The sequence below is a fragment of the Lytechinus pictus genome, chromosome 5, assembly GCF_037042905.1.
Source record: "Lytechinus pictus isolate F3 Inbred chromosome 5, Lp3.0, whole genome shotgun sequence".
Lineage (NCBI taxonomy): Eukaryota > Metazoa > Echinodermata > Echinoidea > Temnopleuroida > Toxopneustidae > Lytechinus > Lytechinus pictus.
Window position 1 is genome coordinate 17,627,618 of NC_087249.1, and position 17,691 is coordinate 17,645,308.

At 35.7% G+C, this 17,691-nt stretch overlaps 1 protein-coding gene across 1 annotated transcript in view; it reads left to right on the plus strand.

Annotated features, from left to right (window-relative positions):
- The first annotated feature begins 8,455 nt into the window (after window positions 1–8,455).
- Window positions 8,456–17,691, plus strand: part of LOC129262335 (SHC-transforming protein 1-like) — a 42,052-nt gene continuing 32,816 nt past the window's right edge. Inside the window, exons 1-2 of the mRNA XM_064099351.1 lie at window positions 8,456–8,596; window positions 15,508–15,834. Of these exons, the coding sequence (XP_063955421.1) occupies window positions 15,658–15,834 (177 nt within the window). The 5' untranslated portion in view covers window positions 8,456–8,596; window positions 15,508–15,657. The remainder of the gene's footprint in view (window positions 8,597–15,507; window positions 15,835–17,691) is intronic.

Below are 17,691 nucleotides of genomic sequence, written 5' to 3' on the forward strand. Positions count from 1 at the left end.
GAGCCAATATACTAATTATAATATAAGAATATACTAACAGGGGTCATCCGTGCTGCTAAAAAGGCATATTACCATGATCAATTTAATAAATACAAGAATGATCTTTAAAAACATGGAAATTGATCAATTCTACCATAAAAATGGACCAAAGTTTTCAAAGATAACTAAGCTTAAGCATAATGATTCTATTATTGAAGATAAAGTTCAGATGGCAAATATTTTCAACAATGATTTTTTACAAGTTCATGAAGTTGGATTTGCTGAAAAAGATGCGTAATTGCGGTGCGAGGAAAAAATATTTGTTTTATATTGACTTGAAAACGGAATGTATTTAGCAGCATTTAATCGCATTTAAGCTCTTGGATGATTTCTGAACGTAAACCTGTCCTCTCTAGAAGTATACCAACAAACTCCGATTCATTTCATCAATATCTGGGGGATAGAAATAAAAATTCTATGTTTTTCTCTCCTACGAACGCACAGGAGATAATTAAAATTATATCTAGCCTAAAATTAAATAAAAGTGCAGGATTTGATAACATTGATAACGACCTTCTTCAGAAAACTATGAATTATATAATTGACCCTCTTATTTATATATTCAATTTGTCATTATCATCGGGAAATCAGTCAAAAATCAATAAAGATTTCTAAGATAATACCAGTCTTCAAAAAGGGTGATAGTTCTTTAGCAAGTAACTACAGACCCATTTCATTGCTTAATTACAAACTTATCTAAAATTCTTGAAAAATTGGTTCACATACGAACCATGAGGTTTTTTAAAAAAGCACAACATCCTTTCCAATACTCAATTTGGTTTCCGGGAAAAGAGTAGCACTTCCCAGCATGCAATACTTTCTTTAGTTCAAACAGTTGCCAAAGCTTATGACAAGTCTTCGAATACGATTGGTTTGTTTTTAGATTTTTCAAAGGCATTCGATACAGTTAATCATAACATTCTCCTATATAAACTTTCTCATTATGGAATTAGAGGGGAACCACTAAAGTGGTTCAAGAATTATCTAACCGGGCGTTCACAGTTCGTTTCACTTGATTGTAATATTTCTGAACGTAAACCTGTCCTTTGTGGAGTTCCACAGGGCAGCTTTTGTTCATTACTTATATAAATGATATTGATATGTCATCTAGATTGCTTCAATTTATACTTTTCGCTGATGACTCTAATATATTTCTGTCTCACCCCGACCCAGAGCAATTGACGCAAATATTCAATGACGAACTAAAAAATGTTCTTAATTGGATAACAGCTAACGGGAACTCTCTCTTAACCTAGAAAACTAGCTACACGCTATTTAGCAACAAGATTACGACTGTACCAAAAGATGTAATGTTAAAGGAGAATGAAACCTTTGGAACAAGATAGCTTGTGTGAAAACGGAAAATCAATGAAACAGATCAACGAAAGTTTGAGAAAAATCGGACAAATAATGAGAAAGTTATGAGCATTTCAATATTGCGATCACTAATGCTATATGGAGATCCTAACATTGGCAATGCGACAAAGATGTGTGATGTCACTTGTTAACAACTTTCCTATTACTTTAGTATATATTTCACTTAAACTGCCTCTTTTATCAAATATATCAGTAGATCATTTGTTATTCCTATAGGAGGGCATGTAATACAGATTTTTAAAGAATACATCATGGATAAAGTGTTTGTATCACCATAACAAAAATAAAAAAGAGACATTTTGGGAGTATTTTAGAGTCCATCAAAGGGAAAGTTGTTCACATGTGACATCACACATCTTTGTCGCATTGCCAATGGGAGGATCTCCATAGCATTAGCGATTGCAATATTCAAATGCTCATAACTTTCTCATTATTTGTCCGATTTTTCTCAAACTTTCGTTGATCTGTTTCTTTGATTTTTCTGTTTTCAAACAAGTATCTTGTTCCAAAGGTTTCAGTCCCCTTTAAATGATACTGTCATTCAAAGAGTGCGATCTACTTAATTTTTGGGACTGATCATTGATGAAAAACCTTCTTGGAAAGCACATATAAATATTTGTAACATCATTGCTCGCAACATTGGTGTAATTAGAAAATTAAGTCACTTCTTACTCCGTTATATTTTGTTTTCATTATATTCAACGTTAATTTTACCTTACTTGAATTACGGATTTGTTGCATGTATGGGTAACGCGGCGAAATCTCAAATTAATAGACTTTTTATATTACAATAAAGAGTGATTCGTATATTATTAGTCATGTAGAAAGAGGGTACATACAAATATTATGTTTTTGAGAAATAAAGTCTTGAAGGTTAAAGATTTATATTCTTTTCAACTCGGACAGTTAATGTACAAGTTTATCAATAAACAATTACCATATATATATATACATTTTAATGATATGTTTGTAAAAAATGATACAAATTCATAAGCACTCCACTCGCCAGGCGAGTTCCTTTCATTTACCTCTGAATAGAACATCGTTTGCACTGAAGACATTTGTTTTTACTGGTCCAAAATTGTCGTATTCTTTTTCAAAGGATATTATATAATGTAGTTCAATACAAAATTTAAAAGGAAAACTTAAAAAAACATCTGAATTCATATTAGATTATCGTTTTTTCCCTAAGTAATGTCATTCAGAACTTAATATGTAAATGTGTATATTAATTTCTCTTTGTATAAATGTTAAATCGTTTTTATGATTTCTGTATACAGTGTATACTGAATCATTTATTTTTATTAATATTTATTTATTTCTATTTTCATTTTTATTTGTTTATTTTTTATTCATTATATATATATTTTCCCTTTATTTTTTCTTATTTTTTATTCATAAAATGTACTTATAAAAGGGGGCCTTCACCCTACAAGCTCTGCCTTTTAGTTGGTCTCCTTCCCTTTCGATTTCATGGTATTATTGTATTATAAAAATTGATTTAAATATGTATATTGAACCATAATTGCAATACTAAAAAGATTGAAAGAGGAAATAAAAGAATTGAATTGAATTTTTGTTCGTGTCCCCCCACCCCAAACAAAAAAAAAATGCCCTACGTACGTGACCCACGGTACGCTACTGCCCTAATTGCCTGATCCTCGATCGGCCCTCCAATGGATATTCCAAATCAGGCAGGGGGGGGGGGGCTGGTGGAGTTCCGAAGCCATTAAAAAAAAGGAGATAATTATAAAAATGAAGAAGAGTGTAAGGTTGAGAAAATTATATGTTTGGAGGTAGAAAATAAATGAAGTTCTAAATCAACAAACTCAATCAATCATGCTGAAGGGGGAATAAGTGAAACAGACGCAAAACGAAGAGAACTTAAACCGAAGAAGTCTGGTAGTGCACTGTTTAATATCTGGGCTGCTTTGCCTCAGCTAAAATCAAATCATTCTATAATTTACATAAATATTTAAATTAGAAATAGCAACCAATCAAACTAAAGAAAATGTAAGAACCCAATTCATAAGATAAACCAATAAGGAATGAGATGAGATGACAAAGATGTCTGGTGATTATGTAATGATGGAAGTAGAAACTAAGGAGTCAGGTGAGGGATGGAATGAGTGGAACACCTGAAGAGATAATAGAGAAGGAATGAAGATGACAAAAGAGAATTGGAGGAAAGGCATTCAGAGAAGAATGAATGAATGACAACTGAATATCATTAAACTCAAATAACCTTAGGCTGAAAAGAAATGCAAATGAACATAAGTCTAGACAGAACAGAAATGTACAACAGCTGAAGAATAAAGGAAATAGACAAAATAGCAAAATGACAAAATAACCATCCTACATAAACTTTCTCCTTCCAAAAAAATTGTCCTCAATTTTTAAATCAAAGAACTAAAATAAACAGTTTTTGCAAAACCAGATATGAACAATATTAACATCTAACATTATTTACATAATATTGAAACAAAAATCACGCAATGATATAATTGATATCTAAATGTGATGACCAGGACAGAATTAAGGATTAATTTGGAGAAGAAAAAATCTTACTAGAATTTTAAACTTTTCATTTTTGGCATCATATGTGTAATTTCATTTAAAAAAAAGACTGTGCTTCAGTAAAAAAATAAATGAACATGCAAATAATTTCAATGTATATCTTATACTTGCATGACATGAAATGAATTACTATATCAATTAAGAAAAAAAAAGAATTAAACTTGTTTTCAGAAAAGATAAAATTTGTACTAATCATCGAATATATATTTTTTTTTCCTTCAAATTATCTAAGATTTTTTTTATTTTTTTCAACTGGAAAATGATATCTCCTGGACTAACAAAATGGAATAACAATAACTCATATGAGAGCACTACAAGACAAATGAAATCAATGTGACAGCTCAAATGAATAGTAAATATTAAAAAGTACAAGATAAAATACTAATGAAATTTTAAGATATTGAGATATTGAAGTTGATCAAATAATCTAAAATTGCTGCAGAATAATAATTCAACAGAGTGGGTCTGCCGAATATGTATTTAAGTTAACTTTTCCAATTTTACTTTAAGACATCAAAACAGGGAGTAGGAAAACTAATTAAGAATTTTAAATATAGATATCTGCATAAACATTAAAATCCATGTTTTCTTTCAAACCTAGTAGTTGCAAGACTAAAAATTACAAAAATTACATATTTCCTTAGCAATAAAAAGTATGGTATATTGATAAGATGTAAGAATAAATATTACCATTCTGTTCAAAAGCAGTTATTAGACTTTCCAGGTACAATGAAAATAATATCAACAGGCAAAATTCAGGAACTTGTGTTCATGAATATTTGTTCATCAATAAAGTTTGATTTTTTTTTATAGGTCTATAGCCGATGTAAAACATACACTTTGAATTGATAAGTACATTTTGGTTTTGGTTTTTTTTTGGTATAAATGTATTCAATTAAAAGAATTCATTTTCAATTTGAGTTAAACGAACAGATATTCTATAACACAAACATTATTCATGCAATCAACATATCGATGACATAAAAAGGAAATTTCGTAACTTTGAGATATAAGCACAAAACGTTTTCTAAACTTTTCAAAAGTGAATGCTTCAGTAAACTTGATTTAAGAGCTATAATGAAGGTGAAAATATATGAGAGTAATTTTGACAATAAAACACAATTTTTTATGTCCCTTTTTTTTTTGGGGGGGGGGGGAGACAAATTCAAATCTTTTTATATGACTATTTATGTACTGTATGAGAAAATTGAAATTTTCAGTTGAAGTTCAATTTTTTTTTTTTTTTTTTTAAATGATGCCCTTGTAAAAGGTTTTATTGAAGCATTTTGAGAACATAAACAATATATAACATCTCGAGATATATTTGCTTTCATAGTAAAATAGACGTAAATGCACATGAAATGCTTGGCACCTTCTGAAAAAAGGTTCTTAAGCAAAATGTTTTCTTGTAAAATTGCACTTTATATATATATATATATATATAGAATCAGAAAATCATACCAATGATCATTAAGACTTGAAATTTTGAAGAGTTTGCAAATGACATATGAGCACCGAGTTCACTAAAGGGTTTCTCATTTCAAGAGTAATTGTTCAAACTGGGAAATGTTCATGAGAGGAATGTTGGTAAGTATACCTGGAAGATGAGTCTCTGAATCTATCTGGTGGGTTGATATAAGAGTCTCTCCATCTATCTGGTGAGTTGATATAAGAGTCTCTCCATCTATCTGGTGAGTTGATGGTATGGTTCTCGGGATACAGTTCTCTTGAAGGTGAGTAATCTCGGTATCTTGGTGGCGAATGATAGTGGCGATGGTCCCTTGTACGAGTTGATCGCGAATGGTGGTAGTCTCTTGGCGATGAGGATGTGTCATGGTCTGGATGAGCGAAATAAGAGCGCATGTGAGAGAGATCTTTCCAGGGGTTCTCTGGTGATTGCGGCTGGTAATCTCTCGGAGGTGAACGTGGTGGTTGGAGATCTGCTGGTGGTTTGCGAAAGTTGTTGTTGTGCCGATTCTTGCGATGTCGTTTCCGTCTAAAAATTCTAGGTGGATCTGTGCGTCTGATGAAATCTTTCGTTAGTTCGGTTATGGCGCAAACTGCGGTGCGGATGGCTGATGCTGGCATCTGGTCCAGTTTGGCTGATGATTCGTGACTTTGTGCTAGTTGACAAGCGCTGCATGTTCTTGCGAATTGAGTAGTGTCTCGCTTCATGCTAGGCCAGAAGAAGTGCTCAGAGATGGTGGAAATTGAGCATTCTAATGTCGTGTGATTATCCAGAGGATGGAAAGTATTCAGGACATCAGGAATCATGTTTGCTGGAACGACGAATTGGTGGTGTTCAGTTATGCGATCAGAGGCCATTCGTTTGCGGAAAAGTTTGCCGTCCTTCAGGAAGAAACGTTGGTATTGCCAGAGAAGTCGACGCATTTGGGGCTCAAAATCAGCAATCTCCTTGGTATTGGGTTTAATGTCATGTTCTAGGAAGTATTTCAGCATTGAAATATTTCTGTCCTCATTCTGACATTCACTTACTTTGTGGTTGAGATTATCAAGGTCCATTGGCGCAGACACGCGAGACGGCTCTGTCTGTGTTGTCTTATTGCACATCGTGGCGGCAACATGAGTTGGAGATGATCGGGCAGATGTGGACAACAATGCCTGAAGTTGGGTAACATTGCCTTGAAGATGTTGAAGGGCTCGTTCCAAACTATCTAGACGTGATAGCATGGCATTAGTGTCCGAAGAATAGTTGCGTGACATAGTGATCTGAAATCACAGCAAATTGTTATGGTGGCAAAATAAATGTTCAGGTGGAAAGGAGAAGAGTCTCTTAAAGATGTGAAGAGAGTCTTCAGGCTGAATAAAGAGGCAGTAGCAGACAAATATAGGTATTCGGGATATAGTTCAGAGATGATTGCGGTTTCACTTCGACCAGGTACTGCAGGTTTATTTACTCAGGACTAAACAGGAGTCGTCACTCACCAGGTAAGTTGAGCAGAAAGACGAATGGCTGTTGGATAGCACCGGGTAGACCAAAAGACAGACGAGGTTCGTAAAAGTTTATTCCTAAAGCAGATGATAAAGGATGAGCATGCAGACAAAACTGAATCGTGGAACCAAGGAAAGTTGAAGAATAGCGTGAAGGTGTCGAACCGACGCTGCCACCAGTTGTAAGGTTGAGAAAATTATATGTTTGGAGGTAGAAAATAAATGAAGTTCTAAATCAACAAACTCATCAATCATGCTGAAGGGGGAATAAGTGAAACAGACGCAAAACGAAGAGAACTTAAACCGAAGAAGTCTGGTAGTGCACTGTTTAATATCTGGGCTGCTTTGCCTCAGCTAAAATCAAATCATTCTATAATTTACATAAATATTTAAATTAGAAATAGCAACCAATCAAACTAAAGAAAATGGAAGGATCGAACTAAAATGTAAGAACCCAATTCATAAGATAAACCAATAAGGAATGAGATGAGATGACAAAGATGTCTGGTGATTATGTAATAATGGAAGTAGAAACTAAGGAGTCAGGTGAGGGATGGAATGAGTGGAACACCTGAAGAGATAATAGAGAAGGAATGAAGATGACAAAAGAGAATTGGAGGAAAGGCATTCAGAGAAGAATGAATGAATGACAACTGAATATCATTAAACTCAAATAACCTTAGGCTGAAAAGAAATGCAAATGAACATAAGTCTAGACAGAACAGAAATGTACAACAGCTGAAGAATAAAGGAAATAGACAAAATAGCAAAATGACAAAATAACCATCCTACAAGAGGAAGAGGAAAGGGAAGGATGAGGAGAGGAAAAAAAGAGGAGCTGGATGAGGAGGAGGGAGGAGGAGGAGGAGGGGGAGAAAGAGGAGGAGGGAGGAGGGTGGAGCCTGAGGACTCGGAAGAGCCTGGAGGGGAGGTGGAGATCCTCGGCCCTCCGATTGGATATTCCAAATCAGGCTGGAAGGGGGGGGGCAGCCTGGTGAATTTCGCAGGGAAATTAAGAAAAAAAAAAGGATATAAAAAAGAAGAGGAAGAAGACGAGAAAGAAGAAGAGGAATTAAAATAAGAAGCTAGGAGGAGGAGATCCTCGGCCCTCCAGTGAATGTTCCAAATCAGGCTGGAAGAGGGGGGGGGGCAGCCTGTTAAATTTCGCAGGGAAATTAAGAGAAAAAAAGGAAAAAAGGATATAAAAAGAAGAGGAAGAAGACGAAGAAGAAGAAGAGGAATTAAGAAGAAGAGGAGGAGGAGAGGGGCCGGATGAGGAGAGGATCGAAGGAGGAGGAGCGGGAGGAGGAGGAGAATTAGGAGGAGGAGGGGAGGGGAGCGGGGCCGAGGAGGAGGAGGAGGAGAAGGAGGAGGGAGGGGGGAGGAGGGAGGAGGAGGAAGAAGAAGAAGACTAATAATCTGAGAGATAAACTATAGTAATACATCCCCATCTCTATGATAATAATCAATCCTTCTGACTTATGTTGTCATGAGCGCAAGCTGGCGCTATATAACAAAAACATTATTTACATGTTGTGAGCAGTCTGAAGAAGGAAGGAAGCAAGATCTACGACTAAAATCCGGGTAAAATATCACTTATTGTCAAAATGATATTCCCAGACTTCGTCACTAGGAGCACTATACAATTAAGGTAAGACAAATATTAATATCTCATCTGTTAAAATGTGATAAAGATTGGATTGAAAGAACAGAGTATATGCAGACTTGTGATGTGAGTTGTGTGTGATGAGTGTAACTCTCGTCGTGAGAAGGCAAAGAAGTCAACCGGGCCGTGTCCGTAGGCGTAGCAGGTTGTCGTCTCGGCCCGGCCGCGAAATTATTTTTCCCACCAAGTTCTGGACCGACATATGAATATTCATGACTTGCGTCTTCGGATTGAGAGTACGCATGCGCGTGGACTTTGCCTCGACCAGTGCCGATCGTAAGCATTCACGTTGCTCAGAATGAATTAGCATCGTCAAATTACCGGTACCCTTACATAGTTACATAGGCCTTATAGGCTTAGATCTATATATACATCCAATTCTTAAACACTTATCAAACTAGCTGCCATTAATGGCAAGACATGTGCTAGGGTAGGGCTAGCTTAGGCTAGCGCATTAACTTTACCTCAAATCTGGACCTGTCTAATGCCTAATACTAATAGCCGACTAATGCCATGGTTAACTTCGAACTTGTTAATTCCGAACTTTACGTTTGATTAGGTTTGGACCAATATTAGCTTATTTACCATGGTTTAATAAGTCTAGTCCGTTTACAGAGCCAGTCCAAGATCTAAAATAAATATCTTAGTTCTAGTCTAGATCTAGACTCTGATCTACGCGCTATCAGCATGGAACCACTAGTGTACCAAAGGGGGGGGGGGGCAGACTGCCCCCCTGACGAGTCACAACTGATCCAGGGGACGTGCCCCCCCCCCCTTGAGAAGCCAAATTAATAATTTGTAATGTCAAAATGCAACGAAAAAAGACGTATGTCCCCTTTTTTGAACGTGAAGATCTTTTTTTTTTCTTTTCAAATTTTTTTCAGCTACGAAATCCTTAATTTTGGGTGAAGACGGGATCAAGATCACTGACGTTAATTTGTGCCTGACGTTAGAATACGTTCCATGCACGCACTGGTGTACCTAGGATTTTCCAAAAGGGGGGCAAATTTTTTAGAGGATATTTCGTCCGCGAAAAAATGTGACAAGCCCCCCCCCCAAAAAAAAAAAAAGGGTATTCACCCCAAATTATAGATTTCTTAGCTGAAAAAAAAAGAAAAGATCTTCACGTTAAAAAAAGGGGACATACGTCTTTTTCATTGCATTTTTACATTCCAAATTATTAATTTGGCTTCTCAAAGGGAGCACGTCCCCTGAATCAGTTGTGACTCGTCAGAGGGACAGTCTCCCCCCCCCCCCTCCTTGGTACACTAGTGGTTCCATGCTGATACAGCGTAGATCAGAGTCTAGATATAGAGACTATAGACTAGAACTAAGATAAAAAAAAAATTTAGATCTAGGACTGGGTTTTGTACACGGACTAGACATATTAAACCATGGCAAATAAGCTAATATTTGTCTAAACCTAATTAAACGTGAAGTTCGGAATTAACCAGTTCGAAGTTAACCATGGCATTAGTCGGCTATTCAGTGTTGTAGTCAAGGCTCAAACCTCCAAGGCCAAGGCCAAGGCTTTAATACCCAAGGCCAAGGCTTCAATACCAAAGGCCAAGGCCAAGGCATGGAAACCCAAGGCCGAGGCCTGAAAACCTCAAGGCCAAGGCATTTCAAACTTACAATATACAGAACAATGAACTAACAATACTTAGGCGGCAGACATCACACATGGTAAAATGTATGTGAGCGAGGGGACTGAGCGAGAAAAATTAACCTTTGTACATTTAAAACAAAAATAATTTCATGATAGAGACATACTAAAATAATGATATAGTTACCTGTGTACACATAATCCATAATTTTTCTATAGGCGATTTACATTGCAATAATTATTATTACCACGGTCATCTGATCCTGGCATTCTCAACGTATGTTTTTCTCCATGCACTCCCTGGGACAGGGGCAGCAGAAAATTATCATGGGGGGGGGTCAACGCCAAAAAGGCACCCATTTATCAAAATGAGTTTTTTTGTGCAAACAGATACATGTATTTTCAAAATGAGATTATGAACTGCGTGAAGTAATTGTGTGTTTTATAGAATTTAAGTTGAGCAAAGGCCTTCTAAAATGATTTTTAATTATAAGATAGATATTTTGCTTTAGGTTTTACTTCTCAGCGAGAAAGCATAGCGAGCGAGCGGTTTTGAAAAAAAAATCAATTCTGATGTTGTAAAACTTGATTTATGGTCAATTATGGGGTTAATCATTGTTGAAATTTCCTTGCGCGATGTTGCCAGCGCGAATCACCAGCTCAAACTTTTTGACATGTCGTGTAATAAGACATGGAAATTATTTTATTCTGAGCTGGTTTTGTAATCATGAAAAAGATGTGTATCTAACTAAAAAATAACTTTGCGCTCGCTAATTCTTTTTATATACTGACCAGTAAAGGAAGCAGTTAATTAAGCAGTTAATTACTGCATTTTAAATAAGATACATAACTCACCAATAAAAAATAATGCGAGCGCAAATCGCGAGCTCAAAAATTTGTGATATTCCAACCTGAAAACTGGACATTCTAAGCATTTTTTTGTGAACGGGAAGAGAACGAGTACAATAATTGATGCGAGTGCAGGAAGCGAGCCAAATAGTTGTGATATTTCAACCATAAAGCAACATTCTATACATTTTTGTAACCATTAGCAGTACTGTACTAAACAATAATTGATGCAAGCACGATTCAAAATCTGCGATTTTCGAACCTTAAAATGTATTATGTTTTATTATTAAAGAAGGTATTTCTTTTTTTAAAAGGGCATATTTCATTTGATTTTTTTTTTTTGGGGGGGGGGGCAAGAGAGCACAAAGCGCAAGCTAAAATTTTCAAATGCTTAAACTGAAAATTAGTCATTTTTAGGACTCTTGTCAGTTTTCATATTTTTTTCTGCTTACAACCACTTTTATTAAACAGTTAATTAATCATTAATTATTAATACTTATTGATAATATTAATAATTATTAATTATTAAATTATTTTTTGTTAATTATTATTTCTTGAAACCATATTGACACAAAAACAAATACGTTGTTTATTTCCTTGAAACTGTAGAGAAATGAGATTCAATGTTGAACGATATATGATTAAAAAGAAGTAAACATTTTTTCCCCTTTGTTTTGTCAATCTGACCCAAAACAAATATAAAATTTAGAAGAGAGATAGAGAGAAGAAGAAGTCCCACCACCAAGAATAAACTTAGACAAGGGGGAAAGGGAAAGGAAAAGATGGAGTAAATGTGATATTATTTTTTGAACAATCTATTGCAAAATTAGCTTTTCTTATAGAAAGAGGGGGACAAATTTTGTTCACTCGCTCGCTTCAATCGCTTTCTTCTTCTTTTTTGACAAAAATTTTGCTCTATATATGCCGTGCTTGGCCCCTCAAAGTTTCTGGCTCATCATGCCATTGACATAACCCATTTGGATATGACACAATTGGAGACTGTGTTCAAGTTTACCAAATCTTTTCAGAATATCATTAAGACTTAAAACATTCTTGTTGGCCAAAGAAAATAATACAAGGAAAATCCTAATGGAATAGAAATCAACCTTGTTATCGTTCTTTAGAGTTAGCTATGTTTAAAGAATGAAAATTGTTGTCAAAATTGCAGTCAGATGTAAAAATTATTCTTGTCATCAAAGCACTATTATCTTGATCATGACCATTATTATTTACTGTCATTATCATCATATGATTACAACACATTACCAATACATAATGCTATTTTTCATAACTGATGTATTCTTTGTTTGAATTTCTTGATAATGGTGACAATTACAATTGATGACACTGCTAGTACACTTTCTACTGCTGCTGCTACTGTTACTGGTGATTGGTAGTATTGACCATTAGTGTTATTAAATATATATTAAAAAAAGCAATTGAAACATTTATAATTACTTATTAAAACAAATGAAAGTACAAAATACAAAATGCCTTGAAAATGCCTTGAAAATGCCTTTAAAAAAAAAGAAATTCAAGGCTCAAAATCCTCAAGGCCAAGGCCCTCTCGAGGCCAAGGCTTTGAAAAAGTAGCAAGGCATTAAGGCGCCTTAAGGACGTTCCACAGTTGAAGTGAAATCCATGTCATTTTCACCAAACTTTGCACATAGATACTTTAGAACCTGAATATTCGAAATATGCAAAAATTAACATAGGTCCATGTGCTTGATTTTTGGCTATAGAGCTTCAAAGTTCACCTAAATGGATGTTCTTAAGAATTGCGCATTCAAAAGAATTTGGCAGTTTTAGACCTCGCAATATCACTACAATGAGTTTAAATTTATTTTACTCAGTCAAGATACATGAAAAAGTCATCAAATTTTGCAAGAGAGTTAATCATTGTATTGTTAGAATGGAGAAACTATTTATAGTGCCATTTGTTTGCAATTTTAAGTCTAACAGCACTGTCAGTTCTTAAAAATGGCGTAAGAGATAACAAAAACCTAATCTCAAAAATGTGACATTTCAATAACAAACTACAAAAGTACAAAAAATGCTGCACACTATTCAAAATCCATGTCATTTTCACCAAAATGTGCAAAGTTGTAGGGGAAGGTATACATAAGAGGTGCATACATTAAAAAATGGGGGTTCATGTGCTTGTTTTCAAACTATCAGTATTTTAATTAGAGAAAATGTGCTTTCTAAAACACCAAAAATGTGCCAAATGCTTTTAATCTATGTGAAGACAAAAAACAAAACCACTCTACCATTTATTCAAACTCGGTGTCATATTCGTGATTCTTGGCAGCATTGCAGAGTAAAGTATGTCAAAATTGTAGACATATTTTTAAAAATGGTCCACGGAATAATTCCATTTTTTTAGCTTGATAAAATAATGCATCGGATATGAAGTTAGCATGCAGATGATGAGAAAAATCAGCTCATAACCACAGCTAATCAATCGCCTGTTCATCCATTGTGACGTCAGCGCGCAGAGTGTAAAATATGCGCAGATCATAATGCGCACAAACATAACTGTGGAACGTCCTTAAGGCCAAGGCCGAGCATCAAGGCACTACAACACTGATTAGTGTAGTACTACTAGTCCACGCGCATGCGTACTCTCAATCCGAAGACGCAAGTCATGAATATTCATATGTTGGTCCAGAACTCGGTGGGAAAAATAATTTCGCGGCCCGGCCCGTCCCGTCATTCCCACTGGCACTGCGGACACAACTTAGCTGATCCCTTGCTGATGGCGACTTTACTCTCCAAAGTCCCCAAAGCGTCTGGCATCGTTATTTCAATAGTGCATGTACCTGAAGCATATCTATGCAAGACAAATTAGAATAGTCCATGATCTAAATTTAGAACACCTTATTTAATTCATTAATCTACTTTGTAAAACAGCTCTTTTGTTTTTATTCTATTCATAAACAGGCAGTTGAAAAACCTCTGAAAATTGTTGAAAAATAACATATCACATCTTTCCATGAAATGTCCTTCTATTGTACTTGAAAATTAGTAGACTCTACTTGGAAACTATCAAGAAAATAAGGTCTAAGGAATAGGCTAGACTCTCAGTACAACTATTCACTCCTTTCTTGACTCCGTCTCTGAAACTAACGACTAAAGTAACTTATTCTTGAATTATGATTTGTTGACATGAAATGCATTATTATGTAAGAATTACATTTTTGTTGGCTTTGCAAGAATGTGATCAAGTCTCACACTGATCCCACATTCAAACATTGATCAACATCAACTGAAATTTCCAGAAACCAATCTGTCAGAGTCATTGAAAGAAGAGTACACCTTTGATTTTCTTGGTAGTTTTCAACTTCATCAAATTACATGTACTTCCAAATTCTACTACTACTTTCCAACTTAATTTTTTTCTGGGATGTACATGTATGAATTTTCAGTAACTTTCCAGTTTGGGGAAGGTTTTTCTTCACCATTGATAAAATAGAAAAAAATTCTGCTCCTTGGATATCTTTAATAAATGAAAGTCGAAGGATTGGAGTCAGCCCTACTGCTCTACTGAATGCCCCCTCAGCCCCGGGGGGGCCACTTCCATTCACGAGTGGATACCATGCGCGACCATAGGGTCTCGAAAAGCAGCCTAAACACGTAATTTCCATATTCTAAAAATGCACCCCTTAACAAGTATTGGCGTGTGAAACCCTACCCTTAACAAGTATTGGAAACAAAACGATACTCTTGGCAAATATTCCCTGAAATGAACCCCTTAACAAGTACAGGAATGTTTTATTGTTACGGGTCCTTCGGTCGTCAGCTTTACCTTATTTGGTTTAGTACGACCCCACCTTCTACACCTCGCGCAAATCGGACTCTAAACACGAAGTGTTGGGGTAAAATGGACATCCTTTATAAAACATTTTAATTTTGTTTTATCATTCCCGCAAATTCGACCCTAAACACGTAATTTTCCTAGCGAAATAGACACCCTTTTTTCATTATTTTTGTGTTTTTGACACCCTTATCACGTTACGTACGTAACGTGCCCTATCGTGAAAAGGACATCCTTTTTACGTGTTTTTTTGGTCGCGCATGGTATCCACTCGTCAATGTAAGTGGCCCCCCCGGGCCCTCAGCCTAGTATCAATCAATTTTCAGAAAATTCTCACTTTCCTATTTCTATTTTTTTTCTCCACTTCCCCTTTTCTTTGACAATTGAAATATGGCAGGGGGGGGGGGAACAACAAACCCACCCATCTCATGGATCTGTATTAAATAGAAACATGACATTTGAAAAAGAATGTGTATGTGTGTAGACATTTAATATATATCCAGAATTTTATTTCCACTTTAAATAATGAGCATATTGTTTGTCAAAAAAGTAGAAAACAATTTCCTCATTCAAGTATAAGTGAGATTGGATTTCATCCTTCCTGTTTTCTTTTTTTCTCCACAGATTCCAAGCTAGGAGAATCTAACACTGAGGAAATATTGTGCTAGGTAATTTTACCACAGATTTCCAAGGCTTAGGACAAGTATAGCAGTGCGCGACTGAAGGAACAAGGCGACCAGAGTTTCGATTGTGAAACATTTGGAGTTGCAAACCATGGCTGGGGTTATGAGTCATTTTAAGAAGAACAAAGGAGGACCTAATATGGTAGGTCAAAGGTCAAATGAAGAACTGTGGACGAGAACAGGAACATTTATCAACAAACCAACAAGGGGTTGGTTACACATTGAAGAGGAACTCAAAGAACATGGAGGAGTGTGCTATGGTGTTAGGGTGAGTAGCAATAATATTTGGATGACAGTTGACATTTGCAGGTGAAATCTATTTGGTCTTTAATAGAGGCCGTTCTCATTACGCTTTCTAAAACTAGTTTACTGGAGACTGATTCAGGAAAACAGTTTGGAAGATCACTTTGCTAGCATTCCCACTTGATCGCACGAAAGTGGTTTTCAAAATCACTTCATGTAAAGCGATCTTGTTGCTATGGAAACGCTCTCAGTGGGGTGACACGTTTTGCGCGAAATTTGAAACCGCAGTGTAGGCATTCTACATCTGTCCTGTGGAGTAGCGCACTCAAAATGTGCGAAGATCACTTGCCGAAGAACGGTTGTGTCCTCACTTGCGCTAAAACCAGTTTAACGAGGCAAAGCGATCTTGAAAACTACATCGCGAGGTGGTTTTCTGAACCTGTTTGGAAGATCGCTTCGACCGTTCTCACTACACGTTAAACTAATTTCCACTAAACTAGTTTTAGGAAGGTAGTGAGAACGGTGTCTTATATCACTATGCTACATGAATCTGGAAAACCCTGTTGCAGAGTTCAGAAAACAACAATTAAAAGAGGTTTCCTTTTACCCTGGAAGAATCATGATTTAGGCTTGTAGTTATGTTTGTATTTCTTCAGATTGAAAAAAAAGTCAACACCAAATCTGTAAAATAAACCTCAAATGAATCCTTGATAGGTATCATACAGTCGAGTAATGCGGTACATGTAGGCTTAATGTCAAATTTAAATAAAAGGCACAAAAAACCTACATGCACATGCATTTTGTAGATACAAAACAATCTACATATGGAATTATTCATTTTTAAGATTATAATGCGAGTGCTCAAATTGCATATATGATATAAATCTACTGTATTAGTAGTACTAATAATAATAATCCGCTTTTATATAGCGCTTAATATATCGGTACAACGTCTGTAAAGCGCTATACAGATATATTTTTACCCCGGTCGTCGGATCCTGACATGCCTGCACTCAATGTATGCACTTTCTCCACTCCCTGGAGAGCATTCCAACAAGAGTTCCAAGACTCTATTGCTATTAAAAGCGTACTACATAGTCTCTCACATCTTGATACTGGGTGAACAAGTTAAATGTCGATATATAGGAGGGATTGCCAGGAGATAATTAGCCTGGTATTGCATCGCAATTTACTCTGCATATTTTCATGACTGCAATGCAAAATTTTTTGTGTGTAGCAGTTTTGTAGTTGAAAGCTTTTCCCCAATATCTTGTGCCTGCCGCACAAAACTACAAGTAACCTATTAACAGAGCACTCAAAGTACTAGGCCCAGTCACATCATTATTGTGATGCCAGATGTTGTTCCAAGATGAAATAACATCAGGGTCCTGTCTTTTTATACAAAGAGTTATGATTGATCCAATCAACCACAAATATGGAAAGCCAGCAACACCAACATGTACATCTAAAATGCATGTTTTCTCAAAATGTTTTCTAGATATGTATATTTATACATTCACTGTTTTCTTGACAATTTAGTAATAGTATCTTTGTTTTCAAAGGACATTGTAAAAATTTCCTAAAGAAAAAAAATCATGACACTGATATATTTCTATATATACTTGAGGTTGATCGGATCAATCGTAGAGCCTCTCTCTTGTATTAAAGACGGGGCCCCCTCCGGCCCAGGCATTTACATGTTAGTAGTGTCAACAACAATCTGTGTGGCCACTACAGAATGTTTTAATTTTAGAAGTAGCATTTTTTCCCTGCTTAAGGAAGTTCACCTTGGCAATAGCCTGTAAAAATGCCAGAAATGATATTACCGGTATATACAGTGCGTCCCCAGAAAAAACGAAACCAAGATTAAGCGATGATTTAT